At 42.2% G+C, this 19,858-nt stretch overlaps 1 protein-coding gene across 6 annotated transcripts in view; it reads right to left on the minus strand.

Moving 5' to 3' along the window:
- Positions 1–19,858, minus strand: part of sez6b (seizure related 6 homolog b) — a 210,298-nt gene that overhangs the window by 43,466 nt on the left and 146,974 nt on the right. For all 6 annotated transcript variants that reach the window (XM_068585588.1, XM_068585589.1, XM_068585587.1 and 3 more), the window contains 3 exons: positions 14,010–14,195; positions 5,867–6,035; positions 3,269–3,435 (listed from right to left, as the gene is read on the minus strand). In XM_068585588.1, the coding sequence (XP_068441689.1) occupies positions 3,269–3,435; positions 5,867–6,035; positions 14,010–14,195 (522 nt within the window). The remainder of the gene's footprint in view (positions 1–3,268; positions 3,436–5,866; positions 6,036–14,009; positions 14,196–19,858) is intronic.

The following is a 19,858-nucleotide window of genomic DNA, read 5'->3' on the forward strand; positions in this document are numbered from 1 at the left end:
TCCTGGTTTTCTGCAGCGGTTGTTCAGCTCGTTACGCAGTAATCCCGGCTGCACGCACTGCCCAAAACGTCTCTGAAGGGACCCCACCAGTGCGTTGTAGTCTTGCCTTTCTTCCGGGCTCAGCAAAAGCAGGCACGATAAAGCATCGTCTGTAAGACACAGCGCCAGCTGCAGGGCTTTTGTCTTTATAGGCCACTCGGCGGCATTGGCCAGCAGTTCGAATTGAGCCAGGAAAGCCTCCCAGTCCGACCGACCCGCGTACCTGGGTGTCTTTATTGCCGGAACTGCCACGGTGCGCCAAGCGCCGCTGTTGTCGCGCTCATTCTCCGGAGAAACGGCGGGAATCGCCGGCGACGGGCTCATACCTGCGTCCCGAGCCATCCTCACCGTAGCCTCTCTCAGGCGGTCCCGCGCCTCCCTGAAGCTCGTGGACGCACCGTCAGTCCCCCCGACAGCTCCTTTCTCCTCCATGCTTCTGTCTTCCTCCTTCACCCTCGTTCCCCAGCCGCCGTCCATTGACGCTCGCGAGCTAACCACTAGCTCCGCTCGGTTAGCTCGCTCGGTTAGCCGCTGGCCCGGCTCGGTTCAGCTCCACAACGGCTTACTCACATCCGGGAAATCACTTCTGACACCAGTGTAACGTCCACACCAGGAAGACTCACAGACGTTATTCTCATTCACTTGTTGGTTTATTCGACCAAGGTTCACACACAACTGATATAGTAATGGTGTTATTCGCTAACTCTAGCTCACTAAGCGTTTTCCTCACACTACCCCTAAAAGCAACCCACAACCAAGTACTAGCCCCGAAAAACCCGCCTCTCCCCCTGCTCCACCAATCACAGGCCACGACCCCACCAACGGGACGCTGCTTTCCTGTGATTGGCCGGAGAGAGAGAGAGATCCCTGTCCGAACATCCCCCCCCCGCCCAACAGATACCTGTACAGGGTCGCTACAATACTTTTAAAGCAGAGGTAGCCAACACGGTGCCCGCAGGCACCTTGTCGCCCGCAACGACCACGTGAGTCGCCCGTGAGACGTGTCCTAAAAATAAAATAAAAAATAAAAAAAGTTATCAACAGACCGCGGTCACGTTAAAATTCTGCTCTGTATGGCAAACAGCAAACAGCGGAGTTACACGGGCGCGCACAGAGCACACACAGACACGGCGCACACACAGGTGAGCACAGACACACATGGGCGCGCACACAGCGCACATAGTGAACAGTGAGAGAGTGCGGCGAAAAATATGTTGCGTGCTTTTCAATGGGATTTGCTAGTTTAAGCTAACACTATTTTAAGCTATCAGCAATCAGTTTAAAAGCCTATCAGTTCATGTACATGCGGTCAAGACAAACAGGCTGCAGCCTGGAGCTCTATGAACAACGTTTCTGACTTCGCCTATCGAGAGTCTCTGGGTGCAAGAGGAAATGCTGATTTTAAAAGTTCACTGTACGCCATTAACAGGCTGCTGCACATGCGCGACTCATCGATTCTTGGCATTTTGCCAAAAGCCGATCTTTATGAGATCTCCGTGAGGTCTTTCTGCTGTTGCGTCTTTTATCAGAAAACAGAGCTCAGCTCATTAAGCATGAATTGGGGGTACGTATCAAATCTACAACCCTGTTTTAAAAAGATGTGGAGAGGAAAGCAGCTCAGTAAGCCACTGATGCAACCTGATGCTCACACATCTGCACTTATTCTGTTTTGTTTAGCACAAAAATAGCTTATTGTTTTCCACAATAAGCTATTTAGTAGTAACTAAATATTATTTGTTTAGCATGGATATAACTTTATTTTCATTTTTCTAACAAAGTGATAAAACATTTTTTTCTACCATCATTGTTGTGGAAATTGTTAATAATTATTGTGAGGAATAATTAACATTGATATATGATCAGACAGTTCACATATAGTATAATTAAAAGGTGATCTGTGCAACTTTGTTGTTCAGGAAGTTTGTATCAAACAAGTAGCCCTTCGGATTGTTTTGTACCTCAAAGTAGCTTTCGGTTTCAAAAAGGTTGGTGACCCCTGTTTTAAAGTAATGTTATCAGAACACTATAACAGGCACTCTGGAGCACTTTGAATCCAGATTTGGCCTCAAATACGGTTGACTTGATTGACTTGGTTGACTGATGTGTGCCTTTACATGGGAAACAATCAGTGACAGACTTTTTCTGGGTATGTCTGTGTGTGTTAAAGACCAGTGCTATCTGGGAGAAAGTATGATTTCCTCGAAAGGACAATGCTGTTTTGTTGTATATAAGAATCATCTTTAGGCAACAAGGCTGGTTAAAACCCAGACACATTGTCAGTAAGACTATGAGAAAAGAGTTCCTACATCTCCCTTTATTACCTTTTTGAAACACAGTACATCCGCCCCACATCAAAGTATTTTAAAGAGTTTTTCACTGCTTTCATACAGTCCATCCCACACACTTCTTTTGGACTTCACATTGCGCTTGATTACTTGAATTGCTGGAACTCTTGACCCTCCATTCACCAGTCAGCGTGTCCAGCCATTCACGCTGCAGCTTTTACACTATATTCTGGAGGATTAGGTATGTGTACAGATTGTAAAGCCCTCTTAGGCACATTAGTAAGTTGTGATTCTGGGCTATACAAAATAAACTGAATTGAATTCTTCTGTTAAAGGTCTTTGTTCAATATATGCATTGCACTGCATTTAATTTAATTTCCGTTTGCATTTAATTTAATCTCTGAATACACCGCAGTTCTTTATTATGTATATGTTTCTATGCATATGTATATATGCATGTGTGGACCACAGCTATATATATATATATATATATATATATATATATATATATATATATATATATATATATATATATATATATATATATATATTCATTTCATTTGCTTACATATATATATATATTTATTTCTTATTTTTGTATATATCTGTTATCCCTGTTCCTGTTATTATTTATTTGATTTGATTTGTGTGTTTAGCTTAGTTTATTTCATTGGATGTCTGTAAGTGTGGGATGCTCCTACTGTGACACATAAAAATTCTCCTTGGAGATTAGCAAAGTACTTTTCATTCATTTATTCATTCATTCATATCTTTAAATCAATAAATCACTGAGAAGCACTTATCTGCTCTGTTTCATCATTAATGCTTTCTGATGGGGTTTGATGCCAAATTTTCCCCATTTTCCTCCAATTGTTGACATGCCCACCTGAGGCTAGTATGGCAAATGCCTTGTCAACACATGCTATACTTGCTCTGGTGCTTACCTTGGTACCTGATGGCAATGCCAGTGGATGTGCCTGTAGCATCTGTCGTCAGCTCGGTGAAAAGATGCCGGGACGTGCTGAGTAGACCTTCATTGGGAAGATACTCCACCTCATATGAGTCATACAGGGCACCTGCATCTATGCTGTTGCCATTTTTGATCAGCAACCTAGAAAAATGGAGAACAACAAATAATTTAGCAATTTTATTCTATTCTCTTTTAACACTGAATATGAAAATCTTCCTCCTTTTTGGTTTATTTTAAGTGGTAAACAGTTTTGTTTTCTTTCCAGTTTGGGTGAGTGTAAACTAAATATGATAGCACAAATTATATTATTTCTCAAATAAATTATCAACTTGTCCCCTTTAAAGACCCAGCGATTAGATGAAACCCACTGACATTGTCTGGACCAAAGACAACTGAGATGACCACTACTCACCTCAGTACCTGGGTCAATGGCATGACATGCCTATTTTTGTGTCGGAATCCATTATTTCATTTTTAAAATTTGTTAATTTATTCATGACATATAATTGTGTTCTATAAAACATATTCAGTTTAAATACATATATTCAGTTTATTCAAATAATATATATATTTTTTTTAATGTTTTAGCGCCTCAAAAGGCAAATGATCAGACTATAAAAACTATAAAATAATACTGTTAATAACAAATACTAATACTATATAAAACAAAAACTAAAGCGGAGACTTATTAAAGCACAATGTTTCAGATCCAAAAATATGCATTACACAGTTTTGAATTTTCTCCAAAAAATGACCTTTCTAGAAGCCTTATTTGTCATTGAGCCACCTACACATGTTGTGACACTTACATTTTAATGTATCTATTAAAGATAATCCTATTTTCCAGAAAGTCATGGTGTTTTAGCGTATGAAGCTATTTGATTTTCATATTGAGTAAAAAATAAATGGTTCAGTGGGTGTGTGATTTGGTTCATTTACGCTGGTGTGGAAGTTCAGAGAGTGGAATTGGTAACTCTGATAAAGACCTGGATTTGGTTTGAAAGAAACTGTCTTTGGAAGGATGCTTCTATTGGTGGATACAGATCCATCAAATGATGTTGGCATTTTCTGGGTATGTGGTAAAGCTTGGTATCTACATTACCAAAGTCATTGAAGTGACAGCCACCATACAAGGTGCCACATCAGTAATATCAACCATTCATACATATTCATACACCATAGGCACAGCCACGGTAGCAATTTTAGGGTTATGTGTCTTGCTCAAGGACACATCGACATGGGCTAGTGGCGCCGCGGATCAAACCACCGATCCTACGATTGAAAGACAATCTGCTTTTTTGGTCCTTCTATACAGACAAAATAAAACTGAAAGCAAGTCAAACACAAGTGCTGGTATTTCACTTTCCCTCAACAGATTGCACAAAGATGTATGGCCTCCTCACTGCCTCATTCAGCTCTCAATGGGTGTGAGAGTGAATGATGTCATGTAGGTTTAAAGCGCTTTGAGTTGTCGGAAGACTAGAAAAGCGCTACACATTTACGAAAGGCCTGATTGAACATACATGATGGAACAAGTGACACAGGCCTGTAACTTAGAGCATATGTCCTAACATTATCAACCATTTCCCAGAGCTTTAACTCCTCTATTGGTTGGTTGCTATGGGAATACCTTTAAACAAACTTCCTGGCACTTGAAATGACTGGGAGTAGTGAGACAAAGAGCTGAATGAGGCAGTGAGGAGGCCATACATCTTTGTGCAATCTGTTGAAGGAAAGTGAAATACCAGCACTTGTGTTTGACTTGTTTTCAGTTTTATTTTGTCTTAAGGAAAAACTCATTTACAAACAATTCTACAGGAACTCATCAAAATGTCATACTAATTGAAAATAGGATTATATTTAAAATAATTTTTAATGCAAAACTACAGATGCAAGTTGGATTAGAGTTCTTCAGTAATTATTTTTTTTAATATAGTGCTCATTAAAACATGAACTGCATACCCTCGACACACATTTCCTTCCTTCTCTGCATTTGAGCCATCCTTGGTTAAGGAGCAGTCGGCTGCCCTGTGAGGTGCCCGGGGAGCAGCTAAGGGTAAAGTGTCTTGCTCAGGGACACTTCGACATGTGAACTGGGGGGACTGAGGATCGAACCAGCTAGCTAACAAGACGACCACTCAAACAGCCGCCCCAAAGAACAGACAGTTACATAGCACTATTCATAATCAAAATCTTCACAGGGTCATATTTATAATTGTTTTCATTGGCGCTTTCATTTTCACATGTAATAACTGAATCAGATTCTGAGCTGTCTTTCCACCATCACCAGAGGAGCCAATTAACTCTAAAATGCACTGAACGGCATCTTCTGACATAAATTACCTCTGTCGATGTTATAATGCAACAGGAAATCACTTTAAATAGCTTTTCCTTTTTGATTCTCATTTAAAAAATACCTAGATTTTGTCAGTGAAATCTGAAAACAATTAATCTTATGCACACATTTTGGTTACCACGTGTCAACTACAGAAAACCTTACTATAAAGTAATTACAGTTTTTCTGTTTACAATGTTCAACCATCCTCGTAAAAAAGCTGAAGGTCTTGCTTACCGATCATCATCCTCAGCTAGCGCCACCTTCTCAAAGTGGACATGTAGTCTCTGGTCCTCAGGGGCCTCCAGCAACCAGTGACAGGTCAGGTTGTTGCTATAGTTGCTGGGAAAACCAGGAGAGACGATCCGGCCAACTGTGATGTTCTTGATCAAACCACCACAAGCAGCTGAGGGAGGAAAAAGAGGGAATATGAAGATGAAATGCAAAACTTCAGAAAAAGAGCTATATGAAATTAAAGTATTATTAATATTAATATCATAACAAAAATGCAGACGGTTAATGTCAATTTCAAATTCATGAGCAGGTCCTGAAAGCATCAGCAGATCATAGATAACCTTTGACCAAATTAAACTCTGTTGTCAATGGAGACAAACAGGAAGTAGAGCAGCTCAGAAAGGACATGGATGTTGTTCTTTTTTTCATAATTGAACCAGCAATCTCTTTTCATATGAGCTGTGAAATTATTGTTGAAAGGTTGATTGATCAAAGAAAATTACAATAAAACTAGTGGCTGGCATAAACCAATAAAGGCTGGAATTCACTATATAATGTACATTTCCACAGCAGTCGTGTAATACTTTCTGCTGCTCTTACTTTCTCTTTTTTGACACAAAAATAGCTCCAACTTAATAAATCACTTCTACTCTTCGGTCTCAATAAAAACCACGAGAAACATAATGGCCTTTCATCCGCTTAAAGACTAATGGGAAACGTGTGTGCAGGAAGGGTTGTGTTTTGTTGACAGTAACTTCACAGAACCCAGAAAATGTGATCAAGTAGAACCAAGAGCATGGAAAAAGTTTTTGTCTTTAAAAAAAGGAAACTCGGACACTGTTAGAGAAATAATAGAAATAATGCTATGGTGATGTTGTTTTGGATCACATTGAAAGCCAAACGCATCAACCTTAACCCTAGGAATTTAGGAGTTGTATACCTGAGCAAAATACAATACAAATTACAAAATAGTAACTTTGCTTTAGTTTTCTGCACCCAGTACATATTGATGATGAGTGTTATTGACAAATTTGGCCACAAGAGCTCGTATACCTTTGTTTGAGCGCTTCTGTCAGAAGTAAACAAATGCAGGGCACATACATATTTTGTATTCATTACAAGTATAGAGATGTCTTCCTGTTTCTCTTATGCTGTTTGATTTATGGTGACTTTATTTCTGCATTAAACAACATAGCAGAGTATATTTGAATTCATCAAAAAGATAAAGTAAATTATTGATGAAAGATTTTTTTATCGACGTATGTGCTCAAGGGCGACACCTGATGGCGGAGCCCATGCAATACATTCATATAACTACAATAACTATTTCTTAATGAGGTACAGAGGTACTGCGAACAAAATGAGCAGTCTCCAGCAGAGCTTTTCACTTTTGTTTTTGAGTTGCACAAGGACTATGACAGTTTCAGCAACGAAATTGTGTACAAAAAAAATTAACAGTGTTTGCACTATTTGTTGTCCAACAATGACATATATAACTGTGTATATTTGAAATTATATATACAGTATATACAGTATATATATATATATATATATATATATATATATATATATATATATATATATATACAGTATATATATATATATATATATATATATATATAGATATAGATAGAGTATATCAAATGTTTAAAATATTTAATCGCGATTAATGGCATTTATGTCATAGTTAATTAATCCCTTTTTTTCTTCTTCATTTTAATGCTCTTAACATGAAAAAGTGTATTGGCTTGTGTTAGTGCCAATTTCCATATTATAAGTCTAACAGTAATTTAGACGCAGATGTATATATTATATTATTTAGATTCATATTATTGTGATTGCATAATTGTATTTTGTTTTGCATTTCAGTTAGAATATGTTTTTTGTACATGCATTAAATAGAATATTCATAGATGATTTGTGATGTTTGAGCTCACGTATTGTTGTACACGGTCGGACCTATTCCACTGTAACACAAGAATTCAGTAAAAACGGCGCAAACTCACAATTTTCTACCGTAGTTGAAACTCATACACGAGTAGACTAGTTCTTTCCGTTGAGAGTGGTTAAAACAAATGAATTTATTAAGAACTATAACTCGATAGCTAGAAGGGAACTTTGGCCACTATAGCTTGCTTTATGTAAATGTTTTATTTTATTGAAAAACAACCGCCAAACAGGGCAGTTCAAAATAAAATTATTAAGTGCACACTTCAGGTAAACAAGGGTTTACAAAATAAAATTATAAAGTGCACATTTCAGGTGAACAAATTCGAGAGACAGAGAGAGAGAGAGAGTGATTATTTTAATTACTTGTTTTATTATTATTGTTATCTGTACAAGTTGTATATTTTTTAATGTTTTTCTAAGAGAGAGAGAGAGAGAGAGAGAGAGAGAGAGAGAGAGAGAGAGAGAGAGAGAGAACTGTGAACATAGCAGTGAGGCTTTGTCAGTCTTGTCGTTGAATGTGATGCGTATTATATCAGCTAGATCCTTGTCCTCCACAACGTTAACAGGCCTACACGCAGTAGCAATACCTTTGTTCTTCGTTGTGGTGTCCATGTGTTTCTGTGCGATGTCATCCGTTCGAGTGGGGGCAGAGTTAGCAACAGCTGTGTGCTCGGCCATCGAGTGGTATTTCAGACTGGATAGCTACGATGATAGCTCAGTTCACAATGCAAATGGCACATACCACTTTGGTCTTGTCAAGGGAACCATCTGACAACTGACAGCTTTTTGAAAGTAAACTTTCCATTCATTAGCGTCTTATCATTCATTTTGCCGTATCGCGATCACAATTTATTCATTTCAAACCGTAACATTAGCCTCGCTTCCAAGCGCAAGCGGCATGCTTATTGTTTTGCTTCCGGATGACCTACATCCGGCATTGAAAAATGAAAATGTGTTAACGCAGTTAATAAAATTGACAGCGTTAAAATTGGTTTGCGCTAACGCCGTTAATGACACGCTAAAATGACACCACTAATATGACACCACTAATATGACAGAAGCCCCCAGAGGCAAATTTTGTATTTGTGATTTTGGGCTATACAAAATAAACTAAATTGAACTAGAAAGTTTCCTCTCCTCCTCTTTGCTGCTATAGGCCTTGTAACAGGATCCTGTTACCTCAATGGGTTCCCCCCCACCTGCACAACGACTCAAGAGTCTTGATATTCAGTTGGTAACAACCTTTATTGGCAACCACTCGCACGGACCGCCTGGCAGCAGTCACTTCCAGTCCTCGCAATGTCTTTCCTCCTGCCCTTTATTTTGGGGCAAGCAATCAGCCTCAACTGAGAGCAATCGGTCCTCATCTCCAGCACCTGTTGCCTGTTACCGCGACCACACCCCTTTACAGCTGAGCATAACCACGCCCCTACCACATACCTCCACCGCCCGACTTAGGCCGGGGAGCCATCCGCCCCCCCTCCGCCGCAAAATTTGGAATAAAGCGTGAGGCTCGTCATCCTTATTGACGACAAGAACAATGGGGCTACACCAGGCACTGTTGGACTTCTCTATTACCCCCATCTCCAGCATGGCAGCCAATTCCCTCTGAACAACTTTTCTCTTGTGTTCAGGTAACCTGTAGGGTCGTAACCGCACTGTCACGCCCGTACGAGTCTCAATCTGGTGCGTGATGAATGTTTGTGCCTCCTGGCAAGAGAGAGAACACATCAGCAAACTGCTCTTGCAACTGGGCAATGTCTGTTTTCTGGCTCCCGGAAAGATGGTCTTCACAAGAGGAGCGAGGCCGGATTAGCCTCTCTCCATGCTTTCAGGAGGTTGAGGTGGTAGATCTGTGTAGCTCCGCCCCTGTCAGAACGCACCACCTCGTATTCAACATCCCTCACTCGCCGTGTGACCACAAAGGGCCCTTGCCACTTTGAGAGGAGTTGGAGCTGGAAGTAGGAAGCAGTACCTTTTCTCCTGGTGAGAATTGTCTCAGCCTGGCTCCTCTGTCGTACAGACGTTTTTGCCGCTGCCGGGCCTGGAGCAAATTTTCACGTGATAACCGGGTTCCCCCCCACCTGTACAAGTGTGTGGAGTTTTGCTCGCAGGTCCAGGACGTATTGAAGTTCACTTTTATTGGTGCTCGGACCTTCCTCCCTGTTTTCTTTAATCAGGTCGAGCATCCCACATGGTGTCCTGCCAAACAGCAGTTCAAAGGGAGAACATCCCGTGTAGGCCTGGGGAACCTCCTGCACTGCAAACAACAGAGAGTCATGCCATTTATCCCAATTACTTTCATCATCACTAATACATTTACGGATCATGGACTTCAAAGTCTTATTCAGACGCTCCAACTAGACAGTCGGTCTGTGGGTGGTACATACTGGTCCGAATAGATTTAATGCCCAGTAATAATCCCCAGGACAGAGGGTCTATAGACCTATGTGGTGTCCTTGATAACTATGATCTGACTCAGCAGGTCCCACCCACAACAAGGGGCACACTCTAGACCTGATTATCACCAAAGGTCTGAACATTTCCAAGGTTACTGTGACTGATGTTGCACTCTCTGATCATTTCTGTGTTTTCTTTGAGAGTGCAATCTCCCTGCACACAAATGTCCAAACCAAGGTTGTGACAAAGCGTTACATCACTGACAACACCAGTGAACTATTTATTCAGAAGTTCTCCTCTACGCCAGCCCTCTCTTGCATCTCAGTCAATGAACTTGTGGATGGCTTCAATTCTAAAGTTAAAAATGTTATTGATGCCATTACACCCACTAAGATGAAGGTTGTCTCGGGTAAGAAAAGATCCCCCTCGAGAAATGCCACGCTGGTCCAAATAGAGAAAAGAGAGTGTCGGAAAATCCGGATGCCTCCTGGACGCCTCCTATTAGAGGTTTTCCAGGCATGTCCAACTGGGAGGAAGCCCCGGGGAAGACCCAGGACACGCTGGAGGGATTATATCTCCCGGCTGGCCTGGGAACGTCTCGGGGTCCCCCAGAACGAGCTGGAAAATGTTGCAGGTGAGAGGGAAGCCTGGGTCAGTCTGCTTGGTGTGCTGCCACCGCGACCCGACCCCGGATAAGCGGCGGAAAATGGATGGATGGATGGATGGAGTGTCGGAAAGCTGAACGCAGGTGGCGAAAAACTAATCTCCAGGTTGACTGTGGTATCTATAAAGAGAGACTTCGAATTTATCATCTGGAACTTAGAAATGCAAGGCAGTCCTTCTTCTCTGACATCATAACCAAAAACAATAACAATACACGCGCCTTGTTTGCTACCCTGGACAGGCTAACAAACCCGCCGGTGTCGGTAACTGCTACGCTCCAATCCACCTGGGCTTGCAATCAATTTAAATGTAAAACTTTCAATGTAAAATATTGGAAAAAGTGTTTTTTCAACAGCTAAACTACTTCTTGGCCAAAAATAACAGTGTTGATGTCTTCCAGTCCGGCTTTCGTCAGCACCACAGTACTGAAACTGCTCTTGTTAAGGTTTTTAACGACATCCACTTAAACACAGACAGTGGCAGAACTTCAGTCTTATTGTTACTGGATCTCAGTGCTGCATTCGACACGGTCGATCATGACATGCTACTAGAAAGACTGAAAGTCTAGGTGGGACTCTCTGGCGCAGCACTTAACTGGTTTGAATTCCAAATAAAGGACCGACAATACTTTGCGTCGGTAGCTAATTACACATCAGAGCTGACTAGCATGACATGTGGTGTTCCCCAAGGCTCAATACTGGGGCCTCTTCTGTTCAACATCTACATGCTCCCACTGGCTCAGATTATGAAGAACAACAAAGTGTGTTATCATAATTATGCAGAGGACACACAAATCTACATAACTATATCACCAGGGGACTATAATCCCATACAAGGGTTGGCTAAATGCATTGAAGAAATCAACATCTGGATGTGATAGAATTTTCTACAATTAAATAAAGATAAAACAGAAGTAATTGTTTTTGGTCCCAAAAATGAACGATTGAAAGTGAGTGCTCAACTTCAATCACTGATGTTAAAAACCTCAAACAAAGCCAGAAATCTAGGTGTAATTATGGATTCAGACCTCAACGTGAACAGCCACATCAAGACAATTACAAAGTCAGCCTACTATCACCTGAAGAATATATCAAGGGTTAGAGGACTCATGTCTCAACAGGATTTGGAGAAACTTGTCCATGCATTTATCTTCAGTAGACTTGACTACTGTAACGGTGTGTCCACAGGCCTCTGTAAAAAGTCAATCAGAAAGCTGCAGCTGCTACAGAATGCTGCAGCTCGAGTTCTCACTAAGACCAGGAAAGTGGATCACATCACTCCAGTTCTGAGGTCTTTGCACTGGCTTTCTGTCAAACAAAGAATTGACTTCAAAATCCTACTGCTGGTTTATAAGGCGCTGAATGGTTCGGGGCCTAAGTATGTTTGTGATCTGCTGCTACCTTATGAACCATCCCGACCCCTCAGGTCATCTGGTTCAGATCTACTTTCTGTTCCAAGAGTCAGAACTAAACATGGAGGCATCGTTCAGCTTTTTTGCTCCACATTTATGGAACAAAGTCCCTGAAAGCTACAGATCTGCTGAGACCCTCAGCGCCTTTAAATCCAGTTTGAAGACTTTTCTGTTTGAGGTTGCCTTTAATTGAACTAGACTCAATGCTGCATCTCACTTCTACATTTTATTTCTTAAACTGCACTGCAACTCTTATTAATTTTATTTGTATTTTTCTTAACCGTTTTAATGTTTTCTAAATTGTTTTTAAATCTGCCTTTCATTTTTATTTTTCTTGACTGTTTTAATGTTTTCTTAACTGTTTTTAAATCTGCTTTTATGTGAAGCACTTTGAATCGCCTTGTTGCTGAAATGTGCTATACAAATAAACTTGCCTTGCCTTGCCTTGCATGGAAAATCATTTCCCGGCATCTTTAGCCCATCCCTAATCAATGAGAAGTGCGGATATAATTGAGCTGTGTCAGGGCGCAGCAGCTGACCATCAACCCGTATCACTTGGTCAAAGGCCTCGCACAGAGTATCATCACGAGACTGCTCGAGTGGAAAATCCTCCATGAAGTGGAACTGGGGAGCCGGTGTAGCCTCCCCAGGGGGCTGCACCGGTTCCCCCTCCGCCTCCCCGTCTGCAGTGTCGGACAACCTTGCGTTCCCGCTGAGCACACTACAGATGACTCTGTCTGCCGTAAACGCACCCCCGCTGCCTGACGCATTAAATTATTAAACCCGGGCCAATTGGTTCCCAAGATCAGAGGGTGCGTAAGGCGGGAGCTAACCGCAGCCTTTATATTATGCTTTTTGCCTCAGTATCTAATCTCCACTGGCATTATGGGATACTCGTGAACGTCCCCATGCACACACCTAATCCTCACCCACTTAAATCACGCCCTCCCGCGGTACCTCGCTATCGGACGGGGGAAGGGCGTTGGAGTGTCGGCAACCCGAATCACCTGGCCCACCTCCATCAGCAGACACTCCCTGCGGAAGTGTCTGGGCTGCCTGCACCTCCAACACACCTGCCCTGGCATTATGGGATACTCGTGAACGTCCCCATGCACACACCTAATCCTCACCCACTTAAATCACGCCCTCCCCGCGGTACCTCACTTCCGGACGGGTGAAGGGCGTTGGAGTGTCGGCAACCCGAATCACCTGGCCCACCTCCATCAGCAGACACTCCCTGCGGAAGTGTCCGGGCTGCCTGCACCTCCAACACACCTGCCCTGGCGTTTAATAGACCCCCTGTGGGTTGGAGAGGGTGCCGGCGTTCATTGGGGTCAGAGGATCTGGGACCTGGGTGGGGGTTGTTGGCAGCGGTGTCTGTATGGGCCGTGCCCGGGGCTGCAGTGGGGTTCTCCTCCGCTGGGCGGTCTTCGGCTGAGCTAATGTTGCACGGTATACCGATGCTACAAAAGTACCGCGCTACCGGTACGTTAAAAACGATACGACAAACATCCACACTCAGTTGTCGATTAACCGGGAGCTGCATGCCTTATGGACTAAAAGAGGAATGAAGAGAACCGAGAAGGACACAAACCACTGTCGCCCTCTTGTTGTGAGGCGATAGTGCCAATCACTACACCACCGTAAAATAATATCTGATAATAACTGTGGAAATGGAGGATGAGCTGTGATTGTGTTTCCTTCTGCTTTTGGTTGCCTCACCTTGGCAGTGTGGTTCCTTTCCGCACCAGTAGGGGGTGCTAGCATTGCGGCAGGTCAACACATTGGAGCCTTGTAGCTGGTAGCCGGTCAAGCAGGAGAAGAAAGCCTCTCCTCCAGAGTGGAGACTGCTAACTGATACGTCACCGAAGAGAGGCCTCTGGGGGAAGACACAGCTCAACACAAAGGCTGCAGAGACACAGACAGAGGAAGAAATGACGGAGTCAGATATAGAGAGATTTAAGACAGAAACAGAGAAAGAGACACAAAGAGAGAGGGAATTAAGCTCAAAGAGAGTGAAATTTCAGCAAGAGCTAAGTAGAAGGGACAAAAGCTTAATTTCAAAAAGCAGAACCTCTGTCCTCAGTGAATGTTATGAATTACAGACTTTCAAATTCAAGAGCTGAATAATAGAGATGGAGATGGGTCTAGAACAGGGGTGTCAAACATATGGCCAGTGGGCCGAATCCGGCCCGCCAGGGGGTCCATTCCGGCCCGCCAGGGTGTTTTATCCACACAAAAAAAACCTTTTTTTTTTAAGAACAAAACTAGCAGAGCTGGGATTCAAACCTCTGATCCTCTGCTTATAAGATGGACATGCAAACCATTAATCCACAGTCGCAATTGATGTGAGCACTGACATTATTGTGTTAGAAGTCGTTAAACATGGATCACGTTATGAAAGTGGCGTCACAAACGTGTCACAAAGCGAGGGAAATCTGCAGAGGAGAGCCCAGGCAGATAAACAGAGGACTGATGTCTGAATTTTTGGTCTTTATGTTTCTAGGTAATTGTTGAAAGACCTTAAAATAGAGTTTATCATCTAAAAACCTTCACCAATGATTTAAACATAGAGAAACATTGTCGTTAATTATGCGTTATTATGCTGTGATTTTAGTGGTCCGGCCCACTTGAGATCAAAATGGGCAGCATGTGGCCCCTTCACTATAATGAGTTTGACACCCCTAGTCTATAATCATTTTGGAGTCTCCAAAAATAATGTCATTGCTTATTGCTGTTTCAAATATTGCAAAATCCAATTGGTGCATATCTGTTTGTGATGTCACCTTTTTCTAAGGTCTCTCCCCGTGCACTTACCACTGGGAAGAAAAACTGAAACCTCTTGCTGTGAGGCGTCAGTGCCACTACACCACCATGCAGCCTTTAACTATCATACTCTGCTACATATATATTCGAATACTGTATTCACATGACATTTTTGTAATTATGACAGAAACCCCACAGGCCCTGACTTTCCAAACGGCCAAAGTCAAATAGATTTTTAACGAAGATGTTTGCTTAAACAGAGGTAAATAAAACAACAAATGTCTCTTGGAAAATATACAGCAGCACCACCACAGTGACATTTAGTGCAGTTGTTCTCAACTGGTGGGTCCGTTTTTAATGGGTCGCGGGCGTTGCTTGAAAAATAAAATAAAATAAAATAAAAAATTGAATAAATTCTTTTTTCTTTGTTTTTTTAAAAATCCTGTGGTTTTATTTTGAAGGGACTTTTATAAAACACAGAGTAGTTGCAGGTTTTCAGGGCTTTTTGGCGATTTTAGGACATTCTGCCTTGATTTTAATCCAGAACACCAGCACACCGGCAGACTTGAAACATACCGGCCTTAGTTTTTTTTGTTTCTTTTTTTTTTTCATTCTTTCTGTGCGGCCCGATAACAAGGGGACTTTGCGTCACTCGCTCACAGACGAAGACGTTTTTGAGCGTAATTCAACAGCATGGCACCAAAATGTAAATCCTTTAAAGGAGTACACTGATATTGTTTTTTATTCCCATGTGACTATTATGCACCTGGGCCGCAGAGTTAGTTTAGGTTCTATTACTTATCTTATTGTTTTGTTATGCACCTTTTACACCCCTACACACACACAGCATGTAACACCACTGTCTCCATACTATCTCAGGTTCAAACTGCACCATCTTGTCATTAAATACATTGGAGATGTTGAGAATGTTCCTCGATTTGGTTCGCGGCTTGTCATTAAGGGTGATGGTAACTCCTGGAGCCAGACCAGTTGAGAAGAACCACTGATTTAATGTATCATTGTCCCCTTGTGGCTACCAGCATCTAGTTTGTACACACACGCACGCGCACACACACACACACACACACACACACACACACACACACACACACAATGTGTGGCTCTCAGGTGAGCAGTTAACTAACTGGCTTTTTTTTATTGCCACAGATTTGTCTCCCTTCAGGCTCCTGGCGTTCAGCCAAACATATTAATAATATATTTCTGCTAAAGACTCTGATTCATCCCACTGTAATTGCCCTAGTTTTATTGTTAGCCCTTTGATGGCTTGGCTGTAGTGCTATTGATTCTGTCTGTTGGGGACAGCGCTGGGCCTTAGACGAGGAAATATGTAGGGAAATTAAATAGGCCAATAAATGACAACCTACGACCTTGGTCGCCTCCAACACTGTTAGAGCTGAGGGATGTTGGCCAGCTTTATAGTTTCTCACAGAAAAAGAGATAAGAAGAGAAGTTGGTCTTTATAGTATTTCTCATTAGAGCAACTTCCCAGAGTAGTGCAGTCATAGCAGCAGCTGCTGGAGCTGTGTCCTATCACTCCCTGAGCTGGTCATTACCATGGTCAGCTGCAGCTATTAATATTCAGGCCAATAAAAAACTACGAAGCTCATAGTCTCACTGGAGACTAGAAAAGAGATAAAAGAGCCATCATAGTAGCATTGTGTTATCATAACACTGGTGCTAACAGGGAGCTTTCACTGAGACAAATTGCCTTGCAGCAGTAAAATGTCTGCTGAATGTTACATCACTTTGTCTTGTCTTTGTAGACCTTAGGCCATATATCATGTTTTGGTTGTAATGAAAGGTTCCGATAATCACTGCTTTCATTTTTGTCTTTATCATACAAAAGGGTACAAGGTGACCTACAGTTCAACGTGTCATAGATTTGGCCTTCAATATGGATGAGTTTAAATTATATAAAAGCTGAACATCTTGGTCATGAGTGGTAGGTAAGAACTTGGAGACTAATTCAATTCAATTCGGTTTATTTTGTATAGCCCAAAATCACAAATACAAGATTTGCATCAGAGGGCTTTACAATCTGTACACATAACATCCCTGTCCCAGGACCTTACATCGGATCAGGAAAAACTCCCCAAAATAAAGATAGTAAAAACCCTTTCACAGGGAAAAGGGGAAGAAACCTGAGGGAGAGCAACAGAGGAGAATCCCTCTCCCATAATGGACAGAAGCAGTAGATGTCATTGAGCAACAGAGTTACATCATATTACATGAATATGACAAAAACTATTCATATAATGAGTGGTAGGTATGGACCACGATCCAGATAGCCACAGTCCATCGTAGCATGCAGGACCAGTTCCAGACAGCCATGATCCATGGTGGGAGGCAGGTCCAGCTCCAGACAGCCATGATCCATGGTGGGAGGCAGGTCCAGCTCCAGACAGCCATGGTTCAACGTGGGGGGCAGGACCAGCTCCAGACAGCCACGGTCCCTGGAAACTTGAGGCGAGGAAGCACAGAGACTCCTTGAAAGGACGAGAGTTAGTAATGTGCAGGGTGGATACCCTCGTGAATCGCGAGGAGAGTTGTCCTACCCAACCTCTGAAAGAAAGCTTCATGAATCAAAGATCGGAGCCAGCCCTAACTATAAGAACTGTCAAAGAGGAAAGTCTTACGTCTAATCTTTAATGAGGTGACCTTGTCCGCCCCCCCGGACTGAAAGTGGAAGCTTATTCCACAGAAGAGGAGCTTGATAACTGATGGCTCTGGCCCCCAACCTATTTTTTAAGACTCTGGGAACCACAAGTAACCCTGCATTCAATGAACGCAACTCTCTAATGGGGTAATATGGCACTATAAACTCCTTAAGATATAATGGTGCATTACCAGTTAAGGCTTTAGAGATGAAGAGAAAGATTTTAAATATAATTCTAAATCTTACAGGAAGCCAGTGGAGAGCAGCTAATACAGGGGTAATATCTCTTTCTGGTCCTCGTTAGTACACAAGATGCAGCATTTTGTATCAACTGAAGAGACCCAATGGCTTTACCAGAGCAACCTTATAATAAGGAGTTACAGTAATCTAGTCTTGAAGTAACAACTGCATGGATTAACGTTTCTGACAAGTCCTGGTCAAATAAAACTCCAAGATTCCTTATGGTGGTGGTGTATGCCAAAGCAATACCATCCAGCGAAACTAAATCATTAGATAATTGATTTTTGAGGTGTTTGGTCCGAGTAAAATAACTTCGGTCTCATCAGAGCTCAACAGCAGAAAGTTACAGGTCATTCACATCTTTATGTCTCACTAATCTGTCCTTAGATATATTACAGGGTCAAATTCATGTGCCATTTCACAATTGTAGAGTCTGAAAGTTATATTTAGCTTGCATGGCACAGTGGTGTGAACTTAAAAACAAATACGTACAATATAGAACCACAACAATAAAAGTACAAGGGACCAGTGGCGGGTCAGGTCTTGCTAAGCCTTCTCTGATGGCCTAAACAATTTTAACTTGAAGTCGCTGCAGACTTTCCCTGTGGACGCTGTATAACACTTTGACCTGTCCTCCAAATGAAATTTTTACTATACAGTCTTCCCTCGCTATATCGCGGTTCACCTTTCGCGGACTCGCTGTTTCGCGGATTTAAATTTTATTTTTTTTTTTTTACAACTTACAGTATAAACGCGCATTGTGTTTTGCGCCCTCATTAAGCTAACGGGCTGTACTGTACACCTGGGAATCAATCTCCTCCGTGCAGTCTCTCCTGTACAGGACAGAATACGTCCGGATAAAAAGTCAGCAGAGCGGCTCCCGGACAAAGAGGCACGGATCAGAGGACCTCGTAGATTGAGCATTAAAATGAAATTTGTTAAAAATGTTCAGGCTTATTTTTGTGTATAAAAGTGTGTGGTTAGGGGTTTTACAGCCTGAAAACATGTATAATAATCTTAAAAGAATAAAACTCACTACTTCGCAGATTTCGTCTATCGCGGGGTTGTTTTTGGAAGGTATCGCCCGCGATAAACTAGGGACGACTGTATATATATTAAGAGCTGTGAAAGAAAACGCGTTAACGCATTATGATTAAATTACAGGATTAATGCGTTAATTTTTTTACGCATTTAACGCATGTGCAGAATGAGCTTCCAATATTCCAATATACCTATTTAACTATTCCCGCTCTAATGCAGTCAGACGTAGATGTAAGATCTACGTCCGTAGATGTAAGATCTACGTTGTCGTTTCACCAGCACAACCAGCTTAAATACCATCTCAACGTGAAGCATGCGATGGTCGGCGAGGGGCGTTCAAGTGGAATGCGTCAAACCAGCCTCACTGAACAACAAAGACCCCTCACTAAGTCTGCCTGTGACAAGCTGAGTAGCACAGTTGCGGAATTAATATTGTTGAGGATGAGGGGTTCACCAAAGTTTTGTGAGTGGCAATGGGGAACCCGAGCATCAAAGCACCGCAAAGACGCACAATCGTGACACGAATCCATGCGCAGTATAAAGCTGAAAAGAACAAAACAGAAAATGACGTGGCACTGACAGGGGATCACTGGACTCTTGTGAGTAATGAGAATTACCTGGGTGACCAGACGTCCTCTTTTCTCCGGACATGTCCTCTTTTCGAGACCTAGAAATGAGTCCGGCAGCGATTCCAAAACGTCCGGGATTTTGCCTCGTGTGATATTTGTATTTCTCTGGTTCTTCCACAAACTAGTTATTACCCACTTACAAGTTTGGAAACGGTATCTTACGTTTATCTTTTTGCGCAAGCTCTGAGTGTAGAGAGAACTGTCATTGGTCGACAGAT

The sequence above is a fragment of the Clinocottus analis genome, unplaced genomic scaffold (assembly GCF_023055335.1).
Source record: "Clinocottus analis isolate CAN_PGR_092001 unplaced genomic scaffold, fCliAna1.0.p SCAF_2, whole genome shotgun sequence".
NCBI classification, from domain to species: Eukaryota; Metazoa; Chordata; class Actinopteri; order Perciformes; family Cottidae; genus Clinocottus; species Clinocottus analis.